This window comes from Anomaloglossus baeobatrachus, chromosome 1 (assembly GCF_048569485.1).
Source record: "Anomaloglossus baeobatrachus isolate aAnoBae1 chromosome 1, aAnoBae1.hap1, whole genome shotgun sequence".
NCBI classification, from domain to species: Eukaryota; Metazoa; Chordata; class Amphibia; order Anura; family Aromobatidae; genus Anomaloglossus; species Anomaloglossus baeobatrachus.
Genome location: NC_134353.1, coordinates 694,282,318 through 694,303,891, shown reverse-complemented (window position 1 = coordinate 694,303,891; position 21,574 = coordinate 694,282,318). Strand labels below are relative to the sequence as shown.

Sequence of the window (21,574 nt, the reverse complement as noted above, 5' to 3'; positions counted from 1 at the left end):
GAAGGCGCAGGGTTTAGTCCCCCTCCCCATCCCACGGCTCTGTCTCAAGAGCTGACTCTCAAGATGAGGAGGATGCCCTCACTGGGGGCTCGGAGGCTATGTATCCCATCGATTTCTCTGAGGGTGACTCAGATCTTAGTGATTTGATTGCTTCTATTAATACTGTGCTGGATCTCAATCCGCCAGTGTCAGAGGAGCAACTCTCTTTGGCAGAAAAACATCAGTTTACCTCACCTAAGAGAGTGAAGAGTGTGTTCTTTAACCACTCCAGTTTTCAGACCGCTGTGACCAAACCCAGGGCCTGCCCTGACAAACGCTTTCCAAAGCGTGGTTCTGATGACCGGTTTCCATTTCCACCTGAGGTGGTCAAGGAGTGGTCTCACTCCCCAAAGGTAGACCCTCCGGTGACTAGGCTATCAGCCCGGACCGTTGTGTCGGTGGCTGACGGCACCTCACTTAAGGATTCCACTGACCGTCAGATTGACCTTCTGGCCAAATCTGTGTATGAAGCTGTTTTCCCACGTTTTCCCCGTCTTTTGCAGCAGTGTGGGCTCTCAAAGCCATCTCTGCTTCTCTAGAGGAGATGCATTCCCTCACCAAGGAATCTATGCCTGAGATGGTTACCTTAACTGCTCAGGCTTCAGCCTTTTCATCTTATGCCATGTCTGCCATGCTAGAGGCTGCTCACTGCACTGCGGTGGCTTCAGCTAATTCTCTTGTTATCCGCAGGATTTTGTGGCTTCGAGAGTGGAAGGCAGATGCTTCTTCCAAGAAGTTTCTTGCTGGGCTCCCTTTTGCTGGTTCACGGCTGTTTGGTGAACAGCTGGATGAAATCATTAAAGAAGCTACTGGCGGGAAGAGTACTTCCATGCCACAAACCAAGACCAGGAAGCCCGCCCAGGGTAGGAATCAATCGAGGTTTCGTTCCTTTCTTTCCTCCAACTGGTCATCCTCTAAGCCTTCCGCCTCGTCCGCTAACTCAGCCAAGGATCAGAAATCCAACTGGCGCCCAAAAGCGCGTCCGCAGAAGACCGCAGGAGGTTCTACCACTAAGACAGCTTCCTCATGACTCTCGGCCCGCTCCAGCCACGTCCTTAGTCGGTGGCAGGCTCTCCCACTTTGGCGACGCTTAGTTAAAGCAAGTCTCCGATCAGTGGGTGAGAGACATCATATCTCACGGCTACAGGATAGAATTCTCTTCCAGCCCTCCAAACAGATTTTTTCTCTCAACTCCCCCCTCGCAGGCCGTGGCGTCCTTGCAGGCAAACGGAGTGATTGTCCCAGTTCCCGCTCAGGAACGGTTCAGAGGTTTTTACTCAAATCTCTTCCTAGTTCCGAAAAAGGACGGTACCTTCCGGCCCATCCTGGATCTCAAGCTTCTCAACAAGCATGTCCGGGTGCGGCATTTTCGCATGGAGTCTCTGCGATCAGTCATTGCCTCTATGACCCAAGGGGAGTTCCTGGCGTCCATCGACATCAGAGATGCCTATCTACATGTGCCAATCGCAGTGTCACATCAGCGTTGGTTACGTTTTGCGATAGGAGAGGATCATTTCCAATTCGTGGCTCTCCCCTGCGGGTTAGCCACGGCCCCTCGGGTATTCACCAAGGTCATGGCGGCAGTGATTGCGGTCCTGCACCTCCAGGGGTTAGCAGTGCTTCCTTATCTGGACGACCTTCTGGTCAAGGGTACATCCAGCGCAGACTGTCAGCGGAGTGTTTCGCTCACTCTCGCCACCCTAGCCCAATTCGGGTGGATTGTCAATCTTCCCAAATCCACTCTGACTCCGACCCAGAGTCTCGCGTACCTAGGGATGCAGTTCGAGACTTTGCCGGCACTTGTGAAGTTGCCCTTAATCAAACAGCAGTCTCTCCGGCTAGCGGGGCGCTCTCTCCTGAGGCCCCGCCGTTATTCCCTCAGGCGCCTGATGCAGGTGCTGGGTCAAATGGTGGCCTCCATGGAGGCGGTTCCCTTTGCCCAGTTCCATCTGCGTCCTCTGCAGCTGGACATTCTCCGCTGTTGGGACAAGCGGCCTTCCTCCTTACAGAGGTTAGTGGCTCTGTCGCCATGGACCAGGAGCTCTCTTCAGTGGTGGCTTCGACCCCTCTCTCTGTCCCAAGGGCGCTCCTTCCTGACTCCGTCCTGGGTGATTCTCACCACGGATGCCAGCCTTTCCGGCTGGGGAGCGGTACATCTCCACCACAGAGCACAGGGCACTTGGACTCCGTCCGAGTCAGCCCTTTCAATCAATGTGCTGGAAACCAGAGCTGTGCTTCTAGCTCTCCTAGCCTTTCACCACCTGTTGGCGGGCAGGCACATTCGAGTCCAGTCAGACAACGTGACAGCGGTTGCCTACATCAATCACCAAGGCGGGACACGCAGCCGCCTGGCAATGTTGGAGGTCCAACGCATTCTTCAATGGGCGGAGGACTCCAAGTCCACCATATCCGCAGTCCACATCCCTGGCGTAGAAAACTGGGAGGCAGATAATCTCAGCCGTCAATCCGTGGACGGTGGCGAGTGGTCCCTGCACCCGGCAGTGTTTCAGTCAATCTGCCGCAAGTGGGGCACTCCGGACGTGGACCTAATGGCATCCCGTCACAACAACAAGGTTCCGGTTTACGTGGCTCGCTCCCACGATCCTCAGGCCTTCGCCGCAGACGCTCTGGTTCAAGACTGGTCCCAGTTTCGTCTGTCCTACGTGTTTCCCCCTCTAGCGCTCTTGCCCAGAGTCCTGCGCAAGATCAGAATGGAGGGCCGTCGAGTCATCCTCATTGCACCGGACTGGCCCAGGCGAGCTTGGTATCCGGACCTGCTCCAACTGTCCGTGGAGATGCCGTGGCATCTTCCGGACCGTCCAGACCTGCTCTCGCAAGGTCCGTTTTTCCGCCCGAATTCTGCGGCACTCAAATTGACGGCGTGGCTCTTGAGTCCTGGATTTTGACGGCTTCTGGTATTCCTCCTGAAGTCATCTCCACTATGACTCGGGCCCGTAAGTCTTCCTCCGTCAAGATCTATCACAGGACTTGGAGAATTTTCTTGTCCTGGTGTCGCTCTTCCGGCCATTCTCCTTGGCCATTCTCGTTGCCGACCCTTCTGTCTTTTTTACAGTCCGGTCTGCAGCTAGGACTGTCCCTCAACTCTCTCAAGGGACAAGTCTCGGCTCTATCAGTGCTGTTCCAGCGGCGTCTCGCCCGGCTGGGCTCAGGTCCGCACCTTCATGCAAGGTGCGTCTCACATCATTCCGCCTTATCGGCGGCCCTTGGATCCCTGGGACCATAACTTGGTCCTCACGGTATTGCAGAAACCCCCTTTCGAGCCCCTTAGGGACGTTTCTTTGTATCGTCTTTCTCAAAAGGTGGCCTTTCTAGTTGCCATAACTTCTCTCAGGAGAGTCTCTGATTTGGCTGAGCTCTCCTCGGAGTCACCTTTTTTGTTTTTTCACCAAGACAAGGTAGTTCTCCGTCCGACCCCGGACTTTCTTCCTAAGGTGGTGTCTCCCTTCCACCTTAACCAGGATATTTCCTTGCCTTCCTTCTGTCCGGCCCCTGTTCATCGCTTTGAGAAAGTGCTGCATATTCTAGATCTGGTGCGTGCTCTCCGGATTTATGTGTCTCGCACCGCTGCACTTAGGCGGTGCACCTCTCTTTTTGTGTTAACCACAGGGCGGCGCAAGGGTCTCTCTGCTTCAAAGCCGACCTTGGCCCGTTGGATTAGATCGACCATTTCGGACGCCTACCAGAGTACTCAAGTGCCTCCCCCACTGGGGATCAAAGCACACTCGACCAGAGCTGTCGGTGCCTCTTGGGCTTTTAGGCACCAGGCTACGGCTCAACAAGTCTGTCAGGCTGCCACTTGGACTAGCCTGCATACCTTTTCGAAGCATTACCAAGTGCATGCTCATGCTTCGGCAGATGCGAGCTTGGGCAGACGCATCCTTCAGGCGGCTGCCGCCCACTTGTGAAGTTAGGCTCCGCCTACTTCTTAGTTTTTCTGTTTATTCCCACCCAGGGACAGCTTTGGAACGTCCCATGGTCTGGGTCTCCCAAAGGAACGATAAAGAGAAAGAATTTTGTTACTTACCGTAAATTCTTTTTCTTATAGTTCTGTATTGGGAGACCCAGCTCCCTCCCTGTTGCCTGTTGGCAATTTTCTTGTTCCGTGTGTTATCACCGGCTGTTGTCGTGGACAGAGTCTCCGGTTGTTCCGGTTCTTACTCGGTTCTACTTGTGGGTGGCTATTCTCCTTCAGCTTTTGCACTAAACTGGCTAGGACTGGCTACCAGGGGGTGTATAAGCTCAGAGGGAGGAGCTACACTTTTTTTAAGTGTAGTACTTTGTGTGTCCTCCGGAGGCAGAAGCTAAACACCCATGGTATGGGTCTCCCAATACGGAACTATAAGAAAGAATTTACGGTAAGTAACAAAATTCTCGTTTTTATTCTTTTACACTGGGAAATATAGCAATTAAGAATGGGTTATCAGAGTATTTACATCATCTTTAGTGATTTGTAACTCTTGATGTGCTTCATTTTACAATATTTGTCTATTGTGCTTTTGATTAACATATGACGTGCCAACTGAATGTGTGTATGTGAGTGAGGTGTGTTCTGTATGTGCCTGATACGTGAATGGTGTCTCTGATGTGAGTGGCTGTATGTTTCTGTGCATATGTGCAATATGTGTTTGGTATATGAGTGGTGTATGTATCGGATATGTCTCTGATAGATGAATGGTGTGTGTGTTGCATATATCTGATACATGAATGTGTGCACTGCTGGTGCCTGACACGAGTGGTTCCTGATGCGGTATGTATATAAACTAAAGCCAGTGCTATACTGGTGCTTTCATGCTAATTCTAAACATGCCTTTAGTTGTGAGATCAGGTATATACTTTCTGAAATATAGGTAAGTAAACTTTGTGAAATACATTATTTGATGAGGTGCAACGGAATATCTAATAGGTGGGTTGGGTTTTGCTAGTTATTCTCGCCCCTGTATGCCTGCTTGTCATTCCTCCCCTGTCTGTTATTACAGGGGGAGGAAGGACAGGCAGGCATACAGGGGCGAGAATAACTAGCAAAACCCAACCCACCTATTAGATATTTCGTTGCACCTCTCATCAAATAACAGTGTATTTCACAAAGTTTACTTGCCTATATTTCAGAAAGTATACACCTGATCTCACAACTAAAGGTATGTATAGAATCGGCATGATAGCGCCAGTATAGCACTGGCTTTAGTTTTGTATATGAAAATCCTCATGGTTCTCGAAGAGCTATCTAGTTCCCTTCTCAATGTTGGTAATCATTGGGACAAGTCTACAGTAATATTGTGACTGCTGAATCGTGACAGCGTGCCATACGCGCACTGTCAATATTTCCTGGTATTGCTGAAGCGAGTATATTTTTCTATGAAATGTAGCAGAATTTCAGAGCAATATACTTTAATGATCCATCTAAAAACCCTAGGTGGAGACAGTAGTTCAGTGCCACGGCCAGCTGATTCTTCCCAGCATTACTGCTGGTGACTGAGATGTTGAGGTCTCTGCTTATATCTACATATGAGGAGGGAGACCTGTCATTCACCTGCAACAACACTGGGAGGAGCCGGCCGGGGGCAGTGGCGGATTCATCTCCCGCTCCGGACCCCTGCCAGAACTTTAAAGTACATGTTTTCTGAAATGCTGGAGCATTTTTTTAAAAAAATATATACTTGGCTGCAATTGTGTTGCTCGGCTTTGGTTCATGCTGCCTTAGGTTTGGGCAGCATGGATCAGCCACAACATGTAACGTTCATTTATTATTGGGGCCTTATCAATGCGCTCTGCAACAAAATCAGAAGCTTTTCCTGCCAAATATACAAGTGTAGACTGTAAACATGATATAAATGTAACCTAAATTTGATAAGTGTGATCGGCGTTTTATTGCTTTGTAAACTCTTGGCTCACTTGTGTTTTGCAGTAACTTTTTTTTTTTTTGTAATTTTGTTTCCTGGATTTTTTTCTTCCTGATTCTAATAGACTTGTCGTACTTGCGCTGAGCCCATTTCTGAAGGGTGCAACATTAACTCTGCAACATCCCCAAGTTCTGTATGCAGCAACCATCTATATGCAAGACTGGAGAGTGGGTTTGATGCGGTCACACCCTGTAGTCCTGCTGTTTACCTACACATTGATGAGGATGAAAATCCTGCCTCATTAGCTTCTCTTCGAAAAGGCATTCATCTCCCTAGTTTTGGTTTACAGATGGATTTGGCCCCTAAAGAGGAGCCAGTGGTCACCCCCTTCAGTGCTTACAGTCAAAGAACAGATATTTACCTTCCAAGTTTTTACAAGAAACCTCAGACAAAGCAGAAGGAACTTGATGTCCATCCTGTAGAATACTCGCAGTTGCTAGATGTTGTCCAGACGGATGATTTAAGTAATGGTCAGCGGAAGCAAGAGGAGATCAGTTCTCTGTGGAAGCCTTTTGATATTGTGCAGAATGAAGAAAAGCTCTTATCTGAAATATCCGAGCCTCCATGTTCAAACCTAGAAAAATTAGAACTCGCTCTAACAACCACAGAAAACCTTGTGCCTGATAACAAGTCTGCAGAATTTCTGGTTGATCAAGTAGATAGCAGTCCCCCAAATGGACACTTGGAACAAGATCCAACATTTGGATTTCATCCTGACCCAAATAAATCTGACAGTTCTTTGATGGAGGATGACATTGTGTATCAAGAGGTTCCACGGATTTCTGCCTCGCGTCAGGCAAGCATGTGATGTGTGGATTTTGTCCTGTGCATGGACCACGTGCATGTTCTAAGTTTTCTTTACCGGAGGTGCATGAAAAATATATATGCATCGTTTATCGGTCATCTGGTAAATACTTTTTGGAAGAGGTTAATTCTAACATGTTCTGTTGTGTTTTCTAATAAGTTTTGGCCCTGAATCAACAAACTGACATGTGGTGGTATTGGAGTGTAAAACAGCCGCCATGCAGTGCAGTTTGACACGTAACAGTTTGTTGTTTGTTCAGATGAAGTCGGTGATTAAAAGAACTAAAGAATCGCCTAACGTTCATCCAATGTCTCGGGACCTCTCTCCACGGCGGAAATTTGGACCAGCTATATATAACAAGAGTGCATCCCAAGACCGCCTCATTGAGGAGCTCCATGGGCGGTTTGGAATAGACAAGCCGGACATTAGCAAGACTCCGGAGGATAACTGGCTGACCGAGGGTGTGATCATTACATCGCAGCCCACTAAAAATTTGCGTTCGTCTGAACAGAGGATAGAGAAGGTAGTGATAGTCTGCCCAATGTGTGATCTTTATGGATTCCTTCACTATTGGGGGCATTTGTGAATTGCAGTTATTCATTGAGCATTTACAACCTAGAATCTAGTTAACATTATCTGGGTGGTCTTACACTTCTATAATACATTTTATTTACTATGTACATATACAAGACGTCGAAGCTGTGTGCACAATGAGATGCATTGAGCATAAGTATCTACTTTAGAACGTCATTTGTTTTACAGTTAATGGCCTTAAAGGTGAGCATACAACAATATCTGGCCGTATGTATTTGATGCATATCCTTCATTTCCACGGGTTAGGTCTACCATCTAATATGTATGGAGGCACATGACTGTTCTTGAATGGCATGTGGAAAATATGGAGAAGGCTATTGGATGTTACCTGCCCATTCCTTCCATTGTCGGGGAGATGAGCTATCATGGCTTCAATCTTCCTACTAACACGTATGCTCAGCCTAGCTAAGCATGCATTTGTTTGGGGAGGACGGGAGAGAGATGGTTATTGACCTAAAACTTTTTCACCTGATGGCTATATATCGTCTGTACAACTTTTTTCTTTATTTTTTTAATCTTTTTTCTAAATGCAAATACGTTTCATTTCCATCTTTAACTGATTTTGTATTTTGTCTTTTCTTTCCCCCTTTTCTTTCCTGTATATCTTATTTAGATAATTATTCCTCCAGATTCCCCACAGCTCATGAGAAAAACATTATCAATTACCACTTCTCCTTCTGGTACATTGCAGCCAACAAGACTTGTGTCTAAATCTACATCCCCGGCACTTCCTCCACCACCTCCTATTACTTCCCCTTCTGCTGTCGTCTCTTCATTACTCCCCCCTCCAGCTCCTCCATTGCCCCCAATTCTACCACCCTTGCACAACATACCTACATCAAGCACACTTCCTCCTCAACCACCTTCTTCGTGGAAACGATATAGTGATGATTACCAGGACTTGTCTAGATCAGTTTTTCCTCAAGAAGAATTTAGGAATCCTTATCAGAATGAGCCTTTTCTGCCAACGATGGTGACGTCATCTCCATTGAGAACAGTGCCTTCTCCAAAATCTTATGTATCTGTAGGTTGTCAGACTGAAGAAAGTCCACTATTTCCGCCTATTCATACAGTGACCGAAAATGTGTCCACGGTTAGTTTGAATGCAAGACCTTTTTGGTTGTCAAAGTCGTTGATTTGTGTAGTAGAGACCTGTTAAGTCTCACATACATGTCATTGTTGTGTTTTGGACCTTTTTGGAATCGCACATTAATTTGTGTGTCTTGTAGTATAAGAGCAACTCTAATCTTCTTGCAGATCTGTCCTGCTGCTTACTCTAGTGGCAGAGCGCTAACTGCTCGTCCTCCTCTGAATCGCTCCTTCTCTGACAAGGCAGGTTTATTATTCGTGTGCTCAGTGTTGTCAGAATGTTTTTCGTAGTACAGTATGGCATAGGTTTGCTTTCTGCCTTTTCTACAGTATGGTAATAAACAAATTTGTCACCATTCGGTGACTATGCATGACCACAATGGGGTTTTTTTGCATGCAGAGTTGGCATGTTGTGCAGTGAGGTAGTTGTCAGTTTTTTAAGTTTCCACTCTTTGTATTGGTCTCCAGTCACTGGTTCCTTTCCCTCCGACTTCTTCTTCTGCGTGGCCTCCGCAAGAAGAGTATTTCATGCCTGACTGTGACTACCGCAATGTCAACTATAGGTTCCCGGCTTCAACAAATGAAACCCCCTTGGTATATAAATTGGTCTGACATGCTGAAGAATGTACCCTGCTCATTGGGATGGTGTATTGGAGGGAAGAACTTTAGTATTTAACATGTTTTGCCTCTTCATTTTGTTTCTAATAGTTCATGGCCCAAGGCCAAGGAAAACCTGTGAACAGTTCTCCTCCTTCCAGTGCTCCAAAGCCTGGCAGTCAGCTAGACAATATGCTGGGAAGTCTGCAGTCCGACCTAAATAAATTGGGTGTGGCAACCGTGGCTAAGGGGGTGTGTGGCGCTTGCAAGAAACCAATTGCCGGCCAGGTAAATGTCTCACAGGTGATGGGGTTGAAACATTTGGTTTTATTGCAGTATGTAATGATAACATTTGCTCTTCTGCAGGTTGTTACGGCCATGGGAAAGACTTGGCACCCAGAACACTTTGTGTGCACGCATTGCCAGGAAGAAATTGGATCCCGCAACTTCTTTGAAAGAGATGGGCAGCCATACTGTGAAAAGGATTATCATAATCTTTTCTCCCCTCGATGTTTTTACTGTAATGGACCCATACTGGATGTGAGTGCTCTGAACTGTCGGTAGCATGTTAGGGGTTTTTTTTTTTTGGGGGTTTTTTTTTTGGGGTTTTTTTTTTTCTTCAGCTAACCTATTTTTCTTTTTTCACTTTCAGAAAGTAGTGACTGCTTTGGACAGAACATGGCATCCAGAGCATTTCTTCTGTGCGCAATGCGGGGCATTCTTTGGACCTGAAGGTAATGCAGTCAGTGTTCTCTGCCTTGAAACATTTTTTTATGCCTATACCATACTCTTGACTAGAAAGTACGCATATATACAGGGGCGTCTCAATAAATTAGAATACAGTGGAACCTTGGTTAACGAGAACAATCCGTTCTGGGAGTGTGCTTGTTAACCAAGTTACTCGTTCAGCAAAGCAAGATTTCCCATAGGAAATCATTGCGATGCAGACAATTCGTTCCACAACTTGTTAAATGTCCCATCCTGGTCCATTCTTGTGCCATTCCACACATGCACAAACACGCGCGCACACACACATTATGCTCACCTTACCTTCCGTTCCATCGCCGGTCTCCTGGGACTTACTGTTTGCTAGTACGGGCTGTGTATCGGGTCACCATCACGACGAGGGAGGAACGTCCGCTGCCAGAGCGCTGACGTCAAAGGCAGGAGCCGCTTGCCTCTGATTGGCCAGCATGCCGCCTTTGAGTAGCGTCTGACAGCCGAAGTTCCTGCCTCGTCGCTATGGTTGCCGATGCATATCCTGGAGCGGCGAACTACAGGCCCCAGGAGGTCGGTGATGGAACAGAAGGTACACGTATTATGCTCACCTTACCTTCCGTTCCATCGCCGGCCTCCTGGGTCTTGTAGTTCGCCATGAGGATTCCTGCCTCGTCGCGATGTACCGGCGGACTACAAGAACCATGAGGCTGGCGATGGAACGGGAGGGTAAGGTGAGCATAATACTGTATGTGCGTGTTTGTTTGTGTGCGTGCGTGTTTGTGTGTGTTTGTGCGCGTTTGTGTGGACTGCAAGAGCGGGTCAGAGCGCAGTGGATGTACGGAACCGGAAGTGTCTGCGGGGTGAGTATTTTGCTCATACAGCAAAGCTTTCTCGTAAACAGTTACAAATTTACAGAAAGCTTTGCTTGTTAAGCGAATTTCTCGTTAAGTGGGTTACTCGTTAAGCGAGGTTCCACTGTATCATCAAAGTTTATTTCAGTAATTCAATACCAAAAGGGAAACGCATATATTAATCATTACAGAGTGATCTATTTCAAGTGTTTATTTCTGTTAATGTTAGTGATTATGGCTTACAGCCAATGAAAACCCAAAAGTTATCACAAAAAATTAGAATAATTACCACAAAACACCTGGAAAGGCTTCCTAAGCGTTTAAAATAAAACCTTAGTCTGGTTCAGTAGCCTACACAATCATGGGGAAGACTGCTGATTTGACAGATGACCTTAAGGCAGTCATAAACACACTCCACAAGGAGCGTAAGCCACAAAAGGTCAATGCTAAGAAGCTGGCTATTCAGAGTGCTGTATCCAAGCATATTAATGGAAAGTTGAGTGGAAGGAAAAAGTGTGGTTGAAAAAGGAACAGATTCTTTTGATTTTATCGTATTTAAAAAAAAGTGTCAAACAGGACCTGATGATTAAGATACCTAGCCTATGACAGATCACAGACCCACTTGGCAGCTCCTACTCAAAACTGTGCTATTATAATACCGTAAGAGTTTGATAACTGACATTTAAGATTGGCAGAATTGCATTTACTGCAATTTAATTTTGCTTGCTTAATTTGATGTCCGCTTATTAATTAGCAGGTTTGTCAAATATTATACCATTTAATAAATGTCATATTATCCGGCAGCATAAGGACAAATTAAATTTATCTACATGTTATAGTCACTGCATTCTCCAGGAATCAAGCATAACAGTTGAAGTTGTGGGGTTTTTTTGTTTTTTTTTTGTTTTTTTTTATTCCAAAAGTTAGTGCGATGAAAGTGTTAGGCCTGGGCATGAGTGATATGTCACATGACAGCAATTCTCTAAAAGTCACGCAACAAAAATGTTTGTGCAATTCATCTGCCGCTTGTTTAGAGCTCAGATTTTACTGTAAATTAAAACTGCCAAGTTGCAAGTTAGTGGCACACAAGACGCATGTTGTGTGCGACTTCCATTGAAGTCTATGGCAAATGTGATGTTTGACTTGCTGCCAGAGACCCATTTGGAAACCTGTGCGACTCTGGGTTGCAGTATGTCACAGCATGACATTATAGAGAGTCTTTACATTCAATGTTACTGTGTCCCTGCAATTTCAATACCACTTGAAACATGTCATTGTGAGCAATAGCCATAGGAAGGAAAAAGGAAACATTGTATTTTTCAACTGTATGTGTGTGTTTTAGGCTATGTGCGCACTAGAAAAGTTATTTTTCTCAAGAAAATTTCTTGAAACTTCTGGGAGTTGAAGATTACCGCACCAAAACCGTGGGAAAAACGCATGTGATTTTTGCCGTGGTTTTTCCGCAGGTTGGTCCCTGCGTTTTTTTTTTATGCTGAACTGCAATAAATAATATAGATAATAGATCGATAGATGATGGATAGATGAGAAAGACCTATATAATGTCCCACCCCCCTGCATATTCTAAGCTGGCACCCTTTAGTGACTTTCATGTGGCACTAAAGGGTGCCTAGCCTTGTATTTAGCCAAAAAATAAATTAATTAAAAAAAAAAACAATGTGAGGTCCCCCATCTTTTGTAGCCAGCTAGGGTAAAGCAGACGGCTGCAGCCTGCAGACCACAGCTGGCAGCTTCACCTTGGCTGGTAATCCAAAACAGAGGGCACCCCACGCTGTTGTTTTACATTTAAATAAATAATTTAAAACAAAAAAAGTGGAGTCCCCCCCCAAATTGGATCACCAGCCAAGGTAAAGCGGACAGCTGGGGTCTGATATTCTCAGACTAGGGAGGTCCACTGTTATTGGACACTCCCCAGCCTAAAAATAGCAGGCCGCAGCCGCCCCAGAAGTGGCGCATCCATTAGACGTGCCAATCCTGGCGCTTCGCCCCAACTCATCCCGTTGCCCTGGTGCGGTGGCAAACGGGGTAATATATGGGGTTGATGCCAGATATGTAATGTCACCTGGATCAAGCCCTGCTGTTAGTGATGTCACGCGTCTATCAGATACCCGACCTCACCAACCCAGTCAGTAATAAATAAAAAATAGACAACAAAAGGATTTTTTGAAAAAACACTCCCCACATTCCCTCTTTCACCAATTTATTGAACAGAACAATCAATTCCACGTCCGGCGTAATCCAATAAGGGGGGGGGGGGGGGTGACCCAGGACGATCCATGCCATAGTCACTGTCCCAGTCAATGAAGAACAGAATGTTCCCCATTGGCTGGGAGAGTAGTGCAGTGACCTGAGCTAACATCAATAGGTCACTGCAGGGGATGCCGAGCGCTGCCATCAGGAGGTTAGATGAGATCATTACCTGCTGTGATGATCTCCTGCACTGCTGACGTCAGCGCTGTCACTGCCTTCTATGCCCACTGCGTTCTCAGCGGTATCGCGAGAGCCCGTGACGTCACCGCTAGTGAGTGTCGGGCCGTGGGCATAGACGCCAGTGACAGCGGTGACGTCAGGAGGCAGGAGATCGTCACCGCAGTTAATGATCTCATCTCACCTCCTGACAGCAGCGCTAGTCATCCCCGCAGCTGCACGCACTGCAGGGTGACAAGCTGCTGATACTGCGGGCAGACTCTGACACTGCAGGGCGGGCAGCCGCGGGGCTGGAGCGGGACACAGACTGCACGGGCACCTGGAGGTCACACGGAAGTGCTTCTGTGCAGCGTCCAGGGAGTGTGATGTGTGTGTTTACTCTGCTCCGCTTCCTCTTCTCTCATAATGACATCACTTCCTGCAAAACCGCAGGCAGCGATGAGCATTACCGCAGGTAAATCTCAGCTATACCGGGGGTATACTGCACATCATTTGGTACCTGCAGTATACCCGCGGTATTTCGTGATTACATTACAGTGAATGGAGTGAAATACCGGGGGTATACCGCAGGTACCTGCGGAAAAGAAATGACATGCACATTTTCTCAAGAAATTTTCTCAAGAAAATCTTCAGAAAGAATTTTCTTGGAAAAAAAAAAAACCGCAGTGTGCGCACAGCTATTTTTTTCCCATAGGTTTTGCTGGGAAATGATTACAAATTACAAACATTTCTCAAGAAATTTCTGCAGCAAAACCGCGGGTAAAAACGCCTAGTGCGCACAGGGCCTTAACCAGTTTGTCTTTTCTTTTGATTCACAGGGTTCCATGAGAGGGATGGGAAGGCTTATTGCCGTAAGGATTACTTTGACATGTTTGCTCCCAAGTGCGGAGGCTGCACTCATGCGATCCTGGAGAATTATATCTCTGCCCTAAACACACTGTGGCATCCAGAGTGCTTTGTCTGTCGGGTAAGAATACACTTGTCCAAAATAAGTAAAAGGGGTACTGTAACTGAAAGACTGTAAAACTACATTTTTTTTTTTCAAAGGAGTTTAAGGGCATGTTCACATGGAGGTTTTTCCACGTGGACTTTTGAATATTTCTGGACATACCATAAGGAAACTTTTTCAAGAAATACTTCTGTATACAAAAAACGTTGTGGTGGTTGTCATTGTGTTTTTTTTTTTATTTTTTTTTTTTTAATTTCCTGCTTATGCAGGGCTGTACAGTGATTGCCGTCATAGCTGCTGCTTCCTTTGGGGCTCACAACCAATATTCCCTCATATATACAGGGTGGTCCAAAAGTAGGTGGACAGTATGTGTAATAGGGTTATGAAGGGGGAGATTTATCAAACATGGTGTAGAGTGAAACTGACTCAGTTGCCCTTTGCAACCAATCAGATTCCACTTTTCATTCTTCAGACTCTGGAAAATGAAAGGTGGAACCTGATTGGCTGCTAAGGGCTACGGAGTCAGTTTCACTTTACACCATGTTTGATAAATCTCCCCCTTCATAACCCTATTACACATACTGTCCACCTACGTTTGGACCACCCTGTATATACATACATATACAGACACAAACTACAGCCAATTTCATAAGAAGTCAAGAAAACCTGGAGGAAAATAACAATGTCTTCCAAATATTTCATTCATCATCAAAATTCTTAATTTTCAGGTAAACTCTGTCTTCAGTTAGCACAGATCTTCCCAGTGCAGAGAGAGATGACAGTTGGTTCATAAAGGTCTGTAGGGAACTGTTTGTCATTTCAGGAGAACTTGCATCTAGCTGCTCCCGCCTCAACCACCCATAGAATTTTAAGAGCACCGACTGACATCTCATATATTGGCAATGGAGGGAAAAATCTGTGTTCACTGGAGACTGCTTTCACTCAATTGAGAGTGAGAATCAATCCAGGAGGGGAAAGAAGCTGATGTTTCAAAAGCACTATATTACTTAGTTGCTTATTGGTATAGTATTGCTGTATGAAATAAAAATGATAGTGGTGATAACTCTTTAAAGGGGCAAGGTTTGGAATGAAAATCTGTAGGCAATTTACATGACAAACAGGCCGTCACGTGTCTGACAGAATGCGATTTGCATACATGAGGTCACGCGTATTTAGTGATGCTTTGCATGTCTAGTCGGAATGTGGCCGCAAGTGTGCAAGTTGCATATGCTCTTGCTGCTGGCCCCGGAAAATCCTGAATATGTACAGTGCGCATTGTAAAAAGTCAAGTCTGCAGTCACATAGTAACTGTAGACTTTCACTCCAAAACTGGCTAATTCCTTTAAATTCAATTTTTTTCTTATTGATGAAAATATTTGTGTATAAAGGCACCAATGGTAAGACCGTTTCAAGAACATTAATTGTGTTAATCATTCCAAAATACTTTTTGTTTTCAGGAATGTTTTACCCCATTTGTGAATGGAAGCTTCTTTGAGCATGATGGGCAACCATACTGTGAGGTGCATTACCACGAGCGTCGTGGCTCGCTGTGTTCCGGCTGCCAGAAGCCAATCACCGGCCGCTGTATCACCGCTATGGGGAAGAAATTCCATCCAGAGCATTTTGTTTGTGCCTTCTGCCTTAAGCAGCTCAACAAAGGAACCTTCAAGGAGCAGAACGACAAGCCTTATTGCCAGAACTGCTTTATCAAGCTCTTCTGTTAGAGCCCTGCACTGTACCTAAACCTTTCAGTTATGAGGGTGTGAGTGGCTCTTGTGCTGGGTTGTTGATAAACATATGGACTTTAGGCAAGAAGGAAGTAGGGAGGATGAGGATCCTTACTCATTTCATCAGATTTTTTGTTCATTTCCTTGTAAGGTGCTGATCTGAATGATGACCACCTAAACTGTTCCCTTCAGAAAGGCCCTTCATTGTTTCAGAGCTGGCAGTCCAATCCGGTGAACTCCATGTCCTTTAAATACCTTATTGACTACATGGCGTGTTCACATTGTCCTGTGGGCGGCGCAGCACTTTATTAGGAGAGACAATCCTGATGCAGCAGTTGTATGCGTGTGTATTGGAATGGTTTAGGAAGGAGACTGCCTTGATTAGAAAGTGAGGGGGAACGGCTCGCGTCCTTACAAGAGTGAGACTGGCAGCTTTCATTATATGGGGTAAGCTGTGTTCTAATAGGCCTGATTTGGGAATTACAGCAATAACATTTTCTAATGACGGTTACTGGTAACTGGTCACCTGAATGCAGAGTAGCTGATCTTCAGGTTTTGGTTTCTTTTTTTTTTTTTTTTTTGTAACAGAAATTCTCTCTTCCCTCATTTATAAGAGTGTGATTTCTACAACTGGTTAAATTTTAATGACAAAAATAAAATCTGCTTTTTTTAAAAAAAAAAAAAAAAAAATGAAAATATACACATATATAAATATATTTACTCTGAAAGTTAATCCAGTGGTACTGGATTTTTTTTTTTTTGTGCTTTAACTAAACCTGGCTATTAACATTTCAGTATTTTTAGTGTGGAATTACTTTTATTAACAATTTTGGACATATGTTAATTGAAAAGCAGTATTTGCTAATTAAGCTGTTTCAATCAGATATGAAATGCCAAATGTTTTTATTGTGTAAATCATGTAAAGTTTATAATGAGATTTGCCATTCAATCCTCATTTTGGTTAAGGGGTATTGCACAAGAGCTTGGTGGCAGACTTTTATATTTTGATAAATACTTTAAAGCGGATCTGTTATCTTAAAGGGACTGTCCTCTCGGGAAAAAGCTTTGTTTCAGTGTTTGAAAAGTGATTTAATGGTAAGAGGAGCTGTTGCCAGTTTTTGCTCTTACTCTATTCCTTTTCCCCTGAGTATTGTTTTTTTTGCTTCTGTTTTATTTTAGTCCACTGTACATCTTTATAGGTATGGGGGTTTTTTTTAGTGTGCCCAATCTGCTTTTTTTTTTTTCTTTTTTTTTTTTTTTACCAAGGGGCTTTGTTCTCGATTTGTCTCAGTGGGTGCTTTTCTTTAAGGTGCTGTGAATAATTACCCAGTAGGCACCACCTTGTTGGTAAAAAAAAACCCCAAAAACATAAAAAATGTGCATATTGTGTTCATTAAATTGATCCATATGTTTTGGAATTGTATGTCAGATTTAAAAACAACGGGGAGGATTAGGATTAAAATAAAGCCAATACTACCCACTTTTGGCCTTGTTGTTGGTCCTCTTTAAAGGGGTGTACACTTTTTTGGGGACAATTGATTTTAACTTAAAAGGCTTGGGGCTAAATTAATTTTAATTGGATTTCATTGACATTTTTTCACCATTTGCCTTTTATAGCCTCTGTTGCCAAAACCTTTTACTGCCTGCAGATTGTTACCTAAGAATCCGTCAGAGAGCGCATTCTAATGGATGGAAAGGAGAGTTTGTAACGCTTATCTGTCTTTTTCCATCGGAATTTCAGCTGATTTCGGAAACCAGGCCACTTCAAAGTTGACTGGGCAGGTAATCAATAATCCTGTAAAAGCCAAGTGGTCCGGAATTTTTTATGCAACTCGATTGCATGATTTTTAGCCCCAAATACAAATAATATACCTAAAGGTGGACAACCCCCTTAACTGATATACTTTATTTTTCATATATACTGATATCCTGCTGTCAGCAGTTCTGACGCTTTCGCATGAGGCGCCGAACTGGGCAGTGCTTCCTTTATCTGCACAGAACCAGTGATGTACATGGCTCATACAAGGCACATTTGAGAACGTACAGTAGCATATTGGGTTTACAATTCTGACTTATAGAAGACCTTTTTATTTTTTTAACCCTACCACTCGTTTGACCTACACATTCTGCAATACGGGCTATATACTGAGGGAATCTAACCATATTTAAGATGCACTCAATGCTTCTTCTATTCTCTTGTACAAGATTTAGGAGATGAGGATATATTTTATTTAATTTTAAAAAGTTCAAGAAAAAAATATATTGGGTGCAATTAAATCACATCCAACAAAATGAAACATAAGCTGTCCGATATATATGTAAGGCATATTAAAGCTTTAGATCCATACTCCTAGTAGCCAATGTGGCATAGCAAAATGTTGTGGAGATTAATTAGTAGGAACACTGAAAGAATACACTGGACACAGTTTGAGTGGGGTATATTCATGGTATCACGTTGGGCTCCGGTTGGTGATCGGTGGACTATGGTGTGTATTCAGTAGCCTGTTAGTATTTGCAGGAAGGGGGCAAGTGACTGCTCTCCACATTGAGTGAATCCTACTTATAAATTGTATCAATGGTATTCTTTTAGCTCTTCTAGTAGCCAATACTCAAGTTTTGTATTTTAGTATGCACCTTTAGCTGTAATATGCTGCCTTTTACATTGAGCGTCATAAGATGATAGATCCGTTTTAAAGGGGGTTTTCCCATGAACAAAATACATTTTAATCAAAACATTTTTAAATAATTCCACAACTGGATGTAGTTTTTAAAAATGTTTTGTTTTTTTTTTGTTTTTTTTTCCCCTGAACTGAGATAATCTTACATATTTGTCCCTGCTATGTACTGTGTACGGACCTTATCTGACTGTACAGGGGCATGGTTTGTTCCTCAGACAGCTCCTGAACAGGGGAGGATGCAAACAGACAGGACAGCATGGGATCACAGGTGCTGCTTTCTATAAGGTAAAACCCCTTTAGAAACATGCAGAGAAATGTTTTACCTCACAGAACGAATCAGCTGTGATCTCGTGCTGTCTTGTCTGTATACTCTCTTGCTTGCTCCCATGGTCAGGAGATGTGGTATGATCAGACCATGTTCCTGCACAGTCAGACACGGCCATTACACAGTAAATAGCAAGGGCACATTTTTAAAACACATCCTTATGTGAAACTTTATTATTCCAAAATCTGTTGATTAATATATACTTTGTTTGTGGACAACTTCTTTAGGCATAGTCTCCGAGAGCTCCAACTTTATATTCTACTGTGATTCCACCAATCTACCCCTGTCCCACCGGGGATTGATAAGTAATATCTTCCTTACACAGGGTTATTAGGGAAGATAATTGCAATTAGAATCTACTCAATTCAATCATCAGCATGCAGTGTTCATATGAAAATATGATTGTGTGAAATGCCAAAGATAATACTGATTTGATTACTGTGGCCGAAATGCCTTTATGTAACAATCTTATAAAACGTCTATTTTTTTATGTTAATCATATACTAGTATATTGAACCGAATGTGTGATGCATCTAATAAATGTCCTGTGCATATACATGTTGCTTATTGGAACCCACTTAAAGAACCATAAGGATTTTATAGCCCAAATGAGTACATATGTAAAGGCGCTTTAATTCTCAACAGAACCTTACCTTTCTTGTATCAATCCAATTTGTGATGAGAAAGCCATAGATTAAATTGTATGCTAATGAGCTGTAAGCGCAGGGGATGTACCCGATCCTTGCCTCCTCTGGTCACTGAAACAGGAGTGAGCTGTCATTCAGATACAGGCAGGGAGCGGGCGGGAAAGGAGACAGAAGGAGAGCTGCAATGTCCCACCACTGCGCTTACATCTCATTACTAGTGATTAGTGAATAGTAACTATTCGGATTATTCATACAGATAAATCCCAGAGTACTGTTCCGGTATTCATCACAAATAACAAACCTAATGTAAGTCAGTGGGGAACCTGAGCATTTTTCTAGGAAATCTTCATGAACAATGGTTGCCATTTACTTGCATTAGGTCCGTTATTGGTGATGAATACCAAAATATTATTTTGTGATTCGTTACGAATAATCCAAACCCGAATGGTTACTATTCGCTCATCACTACTCATTACCATACTATTTCAACTATGGATTTATATAAAACAGCAAAACTGATTTTTACAAGCAAGGTAATAAAGTACCTATAGCTACACTCCATAAGTTTGTCTAAAATCCTGATGATTAGAAATGAACATGTTTTACGTCCTGTTTAATTACATCTGGATGAAAAATGTACTGCTGGAATATTCTAAATGATTCTGTTGTACCAAGTGGCACAAGAACTTTCTGCTGTTTAACATTATAGTTTTGCACTTAGGTGCTGGCCAAATTATGTGGGTGCTCTATTCCTCCCATACCAAAAAAGACTCCCCTGGTCGTCTGGTATTGCACCTCAGCTCAATTCACTTGAATGGGACAGAGCATAAATGGCAGATACTGATTGGCACTGTCTCCAACCCTGTAAAATGTTTAACATTTGTAAATATTCCCAAATTGGTGCACACTGCTAAAATCTGACCCCAAGAATTGCTAAAAAAAAAAAAAAAAGGGTGTCGCCCATTATAAAGAACAAGCTCACATTTGGGTCACATTCATTTTGTGTTTTAGATACCATTCTTAGACTTGGTTCACACAAATCAGCAGAAATGCAGAACATTTATTGCAGATTGCATTACAATTCGTAACATTCATGACCAAATCTGCCACAAGATTACTAGGTCTCACTTGGAATTTCTAGGTAGGTTCATCCACATATCCATGAAATGTGTGAACTGAGCCTTATGAGTTGTCTAACACTTGGTTAACCCTTTTTTAAATGCTGCAGTCTTCATGTGAAAAAAAAAATACATACATACACCCCTTTTATCTTTGCCTTCTGTGATGTTCTTAAACAATGGGAGAACCCGCTCAGCTCAGTGGCCACGGAAGGGGCTGCAGCACTCAATTCCCTCTGATAAGTCGGATGTCTGATAGAAGTGTGACCACTGCAGTCCATCAGTCGCTGCTAATAGGCTGCAGCGCTCACTTGCCATTACCATTGTAGTGAGACCCGGTACGGGAGTTGTGCATAAGATTTTTTTTTTTTTTTTCAACCTGAATAATTTTAGCATTTAAAAAGCATTTGTCCCAATAGTAGGCAACACCCCCCCCACCCCCCACCTTTTAATCCTAGGGAAGCTGTTTTAATTTTCTATCCTTCCAACTCTCTGCAGTCTGCATTTAAACAAGATATGAACCCAAGTTATGTTCTGTTTTATTTAGAATTCTGTTGCCTTTTTGGTGTTGAAAACTTGCTGTCACACTTTGCCTTTTAATGATCAGACTGAAGTACCACTGTAGATGCTGGGCTGCAATGTATGCAGAACTGTACTACCCATTACAATTCCAGTTTATGTGCCCGCCACTCAGGAGTACAAGTACCACCCTTCTGCAATGGTTTGTAATGACACATCAACTCTGCTGCTTTGTTCCTGCACGTTTCTTTTTGTATTTTTCTTTTGCTTTTGTGAAAATGCCAATAAACATTTCGTTAATTTTGTTTTGTGGTTTCCTGTGTTGAGTTGACGTGCTAAAGTTGTTTTCAGACCACTAGAAGCTAAACTGCAATAATCCGAACTTGAAAAAGTAAAGCACTTAACTATTTGCTATTTACACCTGTTTAACCCTTTTTAGGATCGTTGATACACTTTTTTTTTTTTTTATTTTTAACACAAGCATTAAGGGCCCTTAACCCCTTCACCCCCGGCCACTAAAACACCCTAATGACCGGGCCATTTTTTGCAATTC

General features: G+C 43.7%; 1 protein-coding gene across 4 annotated transcripts in view; it reads left to right on the top strand.

Annotated features, from left to right (window-relative positions):
* PXN (paxillin) overlaps positions 1-21,326 on the top strand; it is a 57,747-nt gene extending 36,421 nt beyond the window's left edge. For 2 of the 4 annotated variants that reach the window (XM_075320388.1, XM_075320378.1), the window contains exons 7-16: positions 6,022-6,753; positions 7,022-7,285; positions 7,970-8,449; positions 8,614-8,688; positions 8,914-9,039; positions 9,154-9,330; positions 9,409-9,582; positions 9,695-9,776; positions 13,877-14,025; positions 15,465-21,326. In XM_075320388.1, the coding sequence (XP_075176503.1) occupies positions 6,022-6,753; positions 7,022-7,285; positions 7,970-8,449; positions 8,614-8,688; positions 8,914-9,039; positions 9,154-9,330; positions 9,409-9,582; positions 9,695-9,776; positions 13,877-14,025; positions 15,465-15,731 (2,526 nt within the window). In that variant the 3' untranslated portion in view covers positions 15,732-21,326. The remainder of the gene's footprint in view (positions 1-6,021; positions 6,754-7,021; positions 7,286-7,969; positions 8,450-8,613; positions 8,689-8,913; positions 9,040-9,153; positions 9,331-9,408; positions 9,583-9,694; positions 9,777-13,876; positions 14,026-15,464) is intronic. The other 2 variants (XM_075320408.1, XM_075320399.1) reach the window with 1 other exon arrangement.
* Positions 21,327-21,574: the final 248 nt, after the last annotated feature.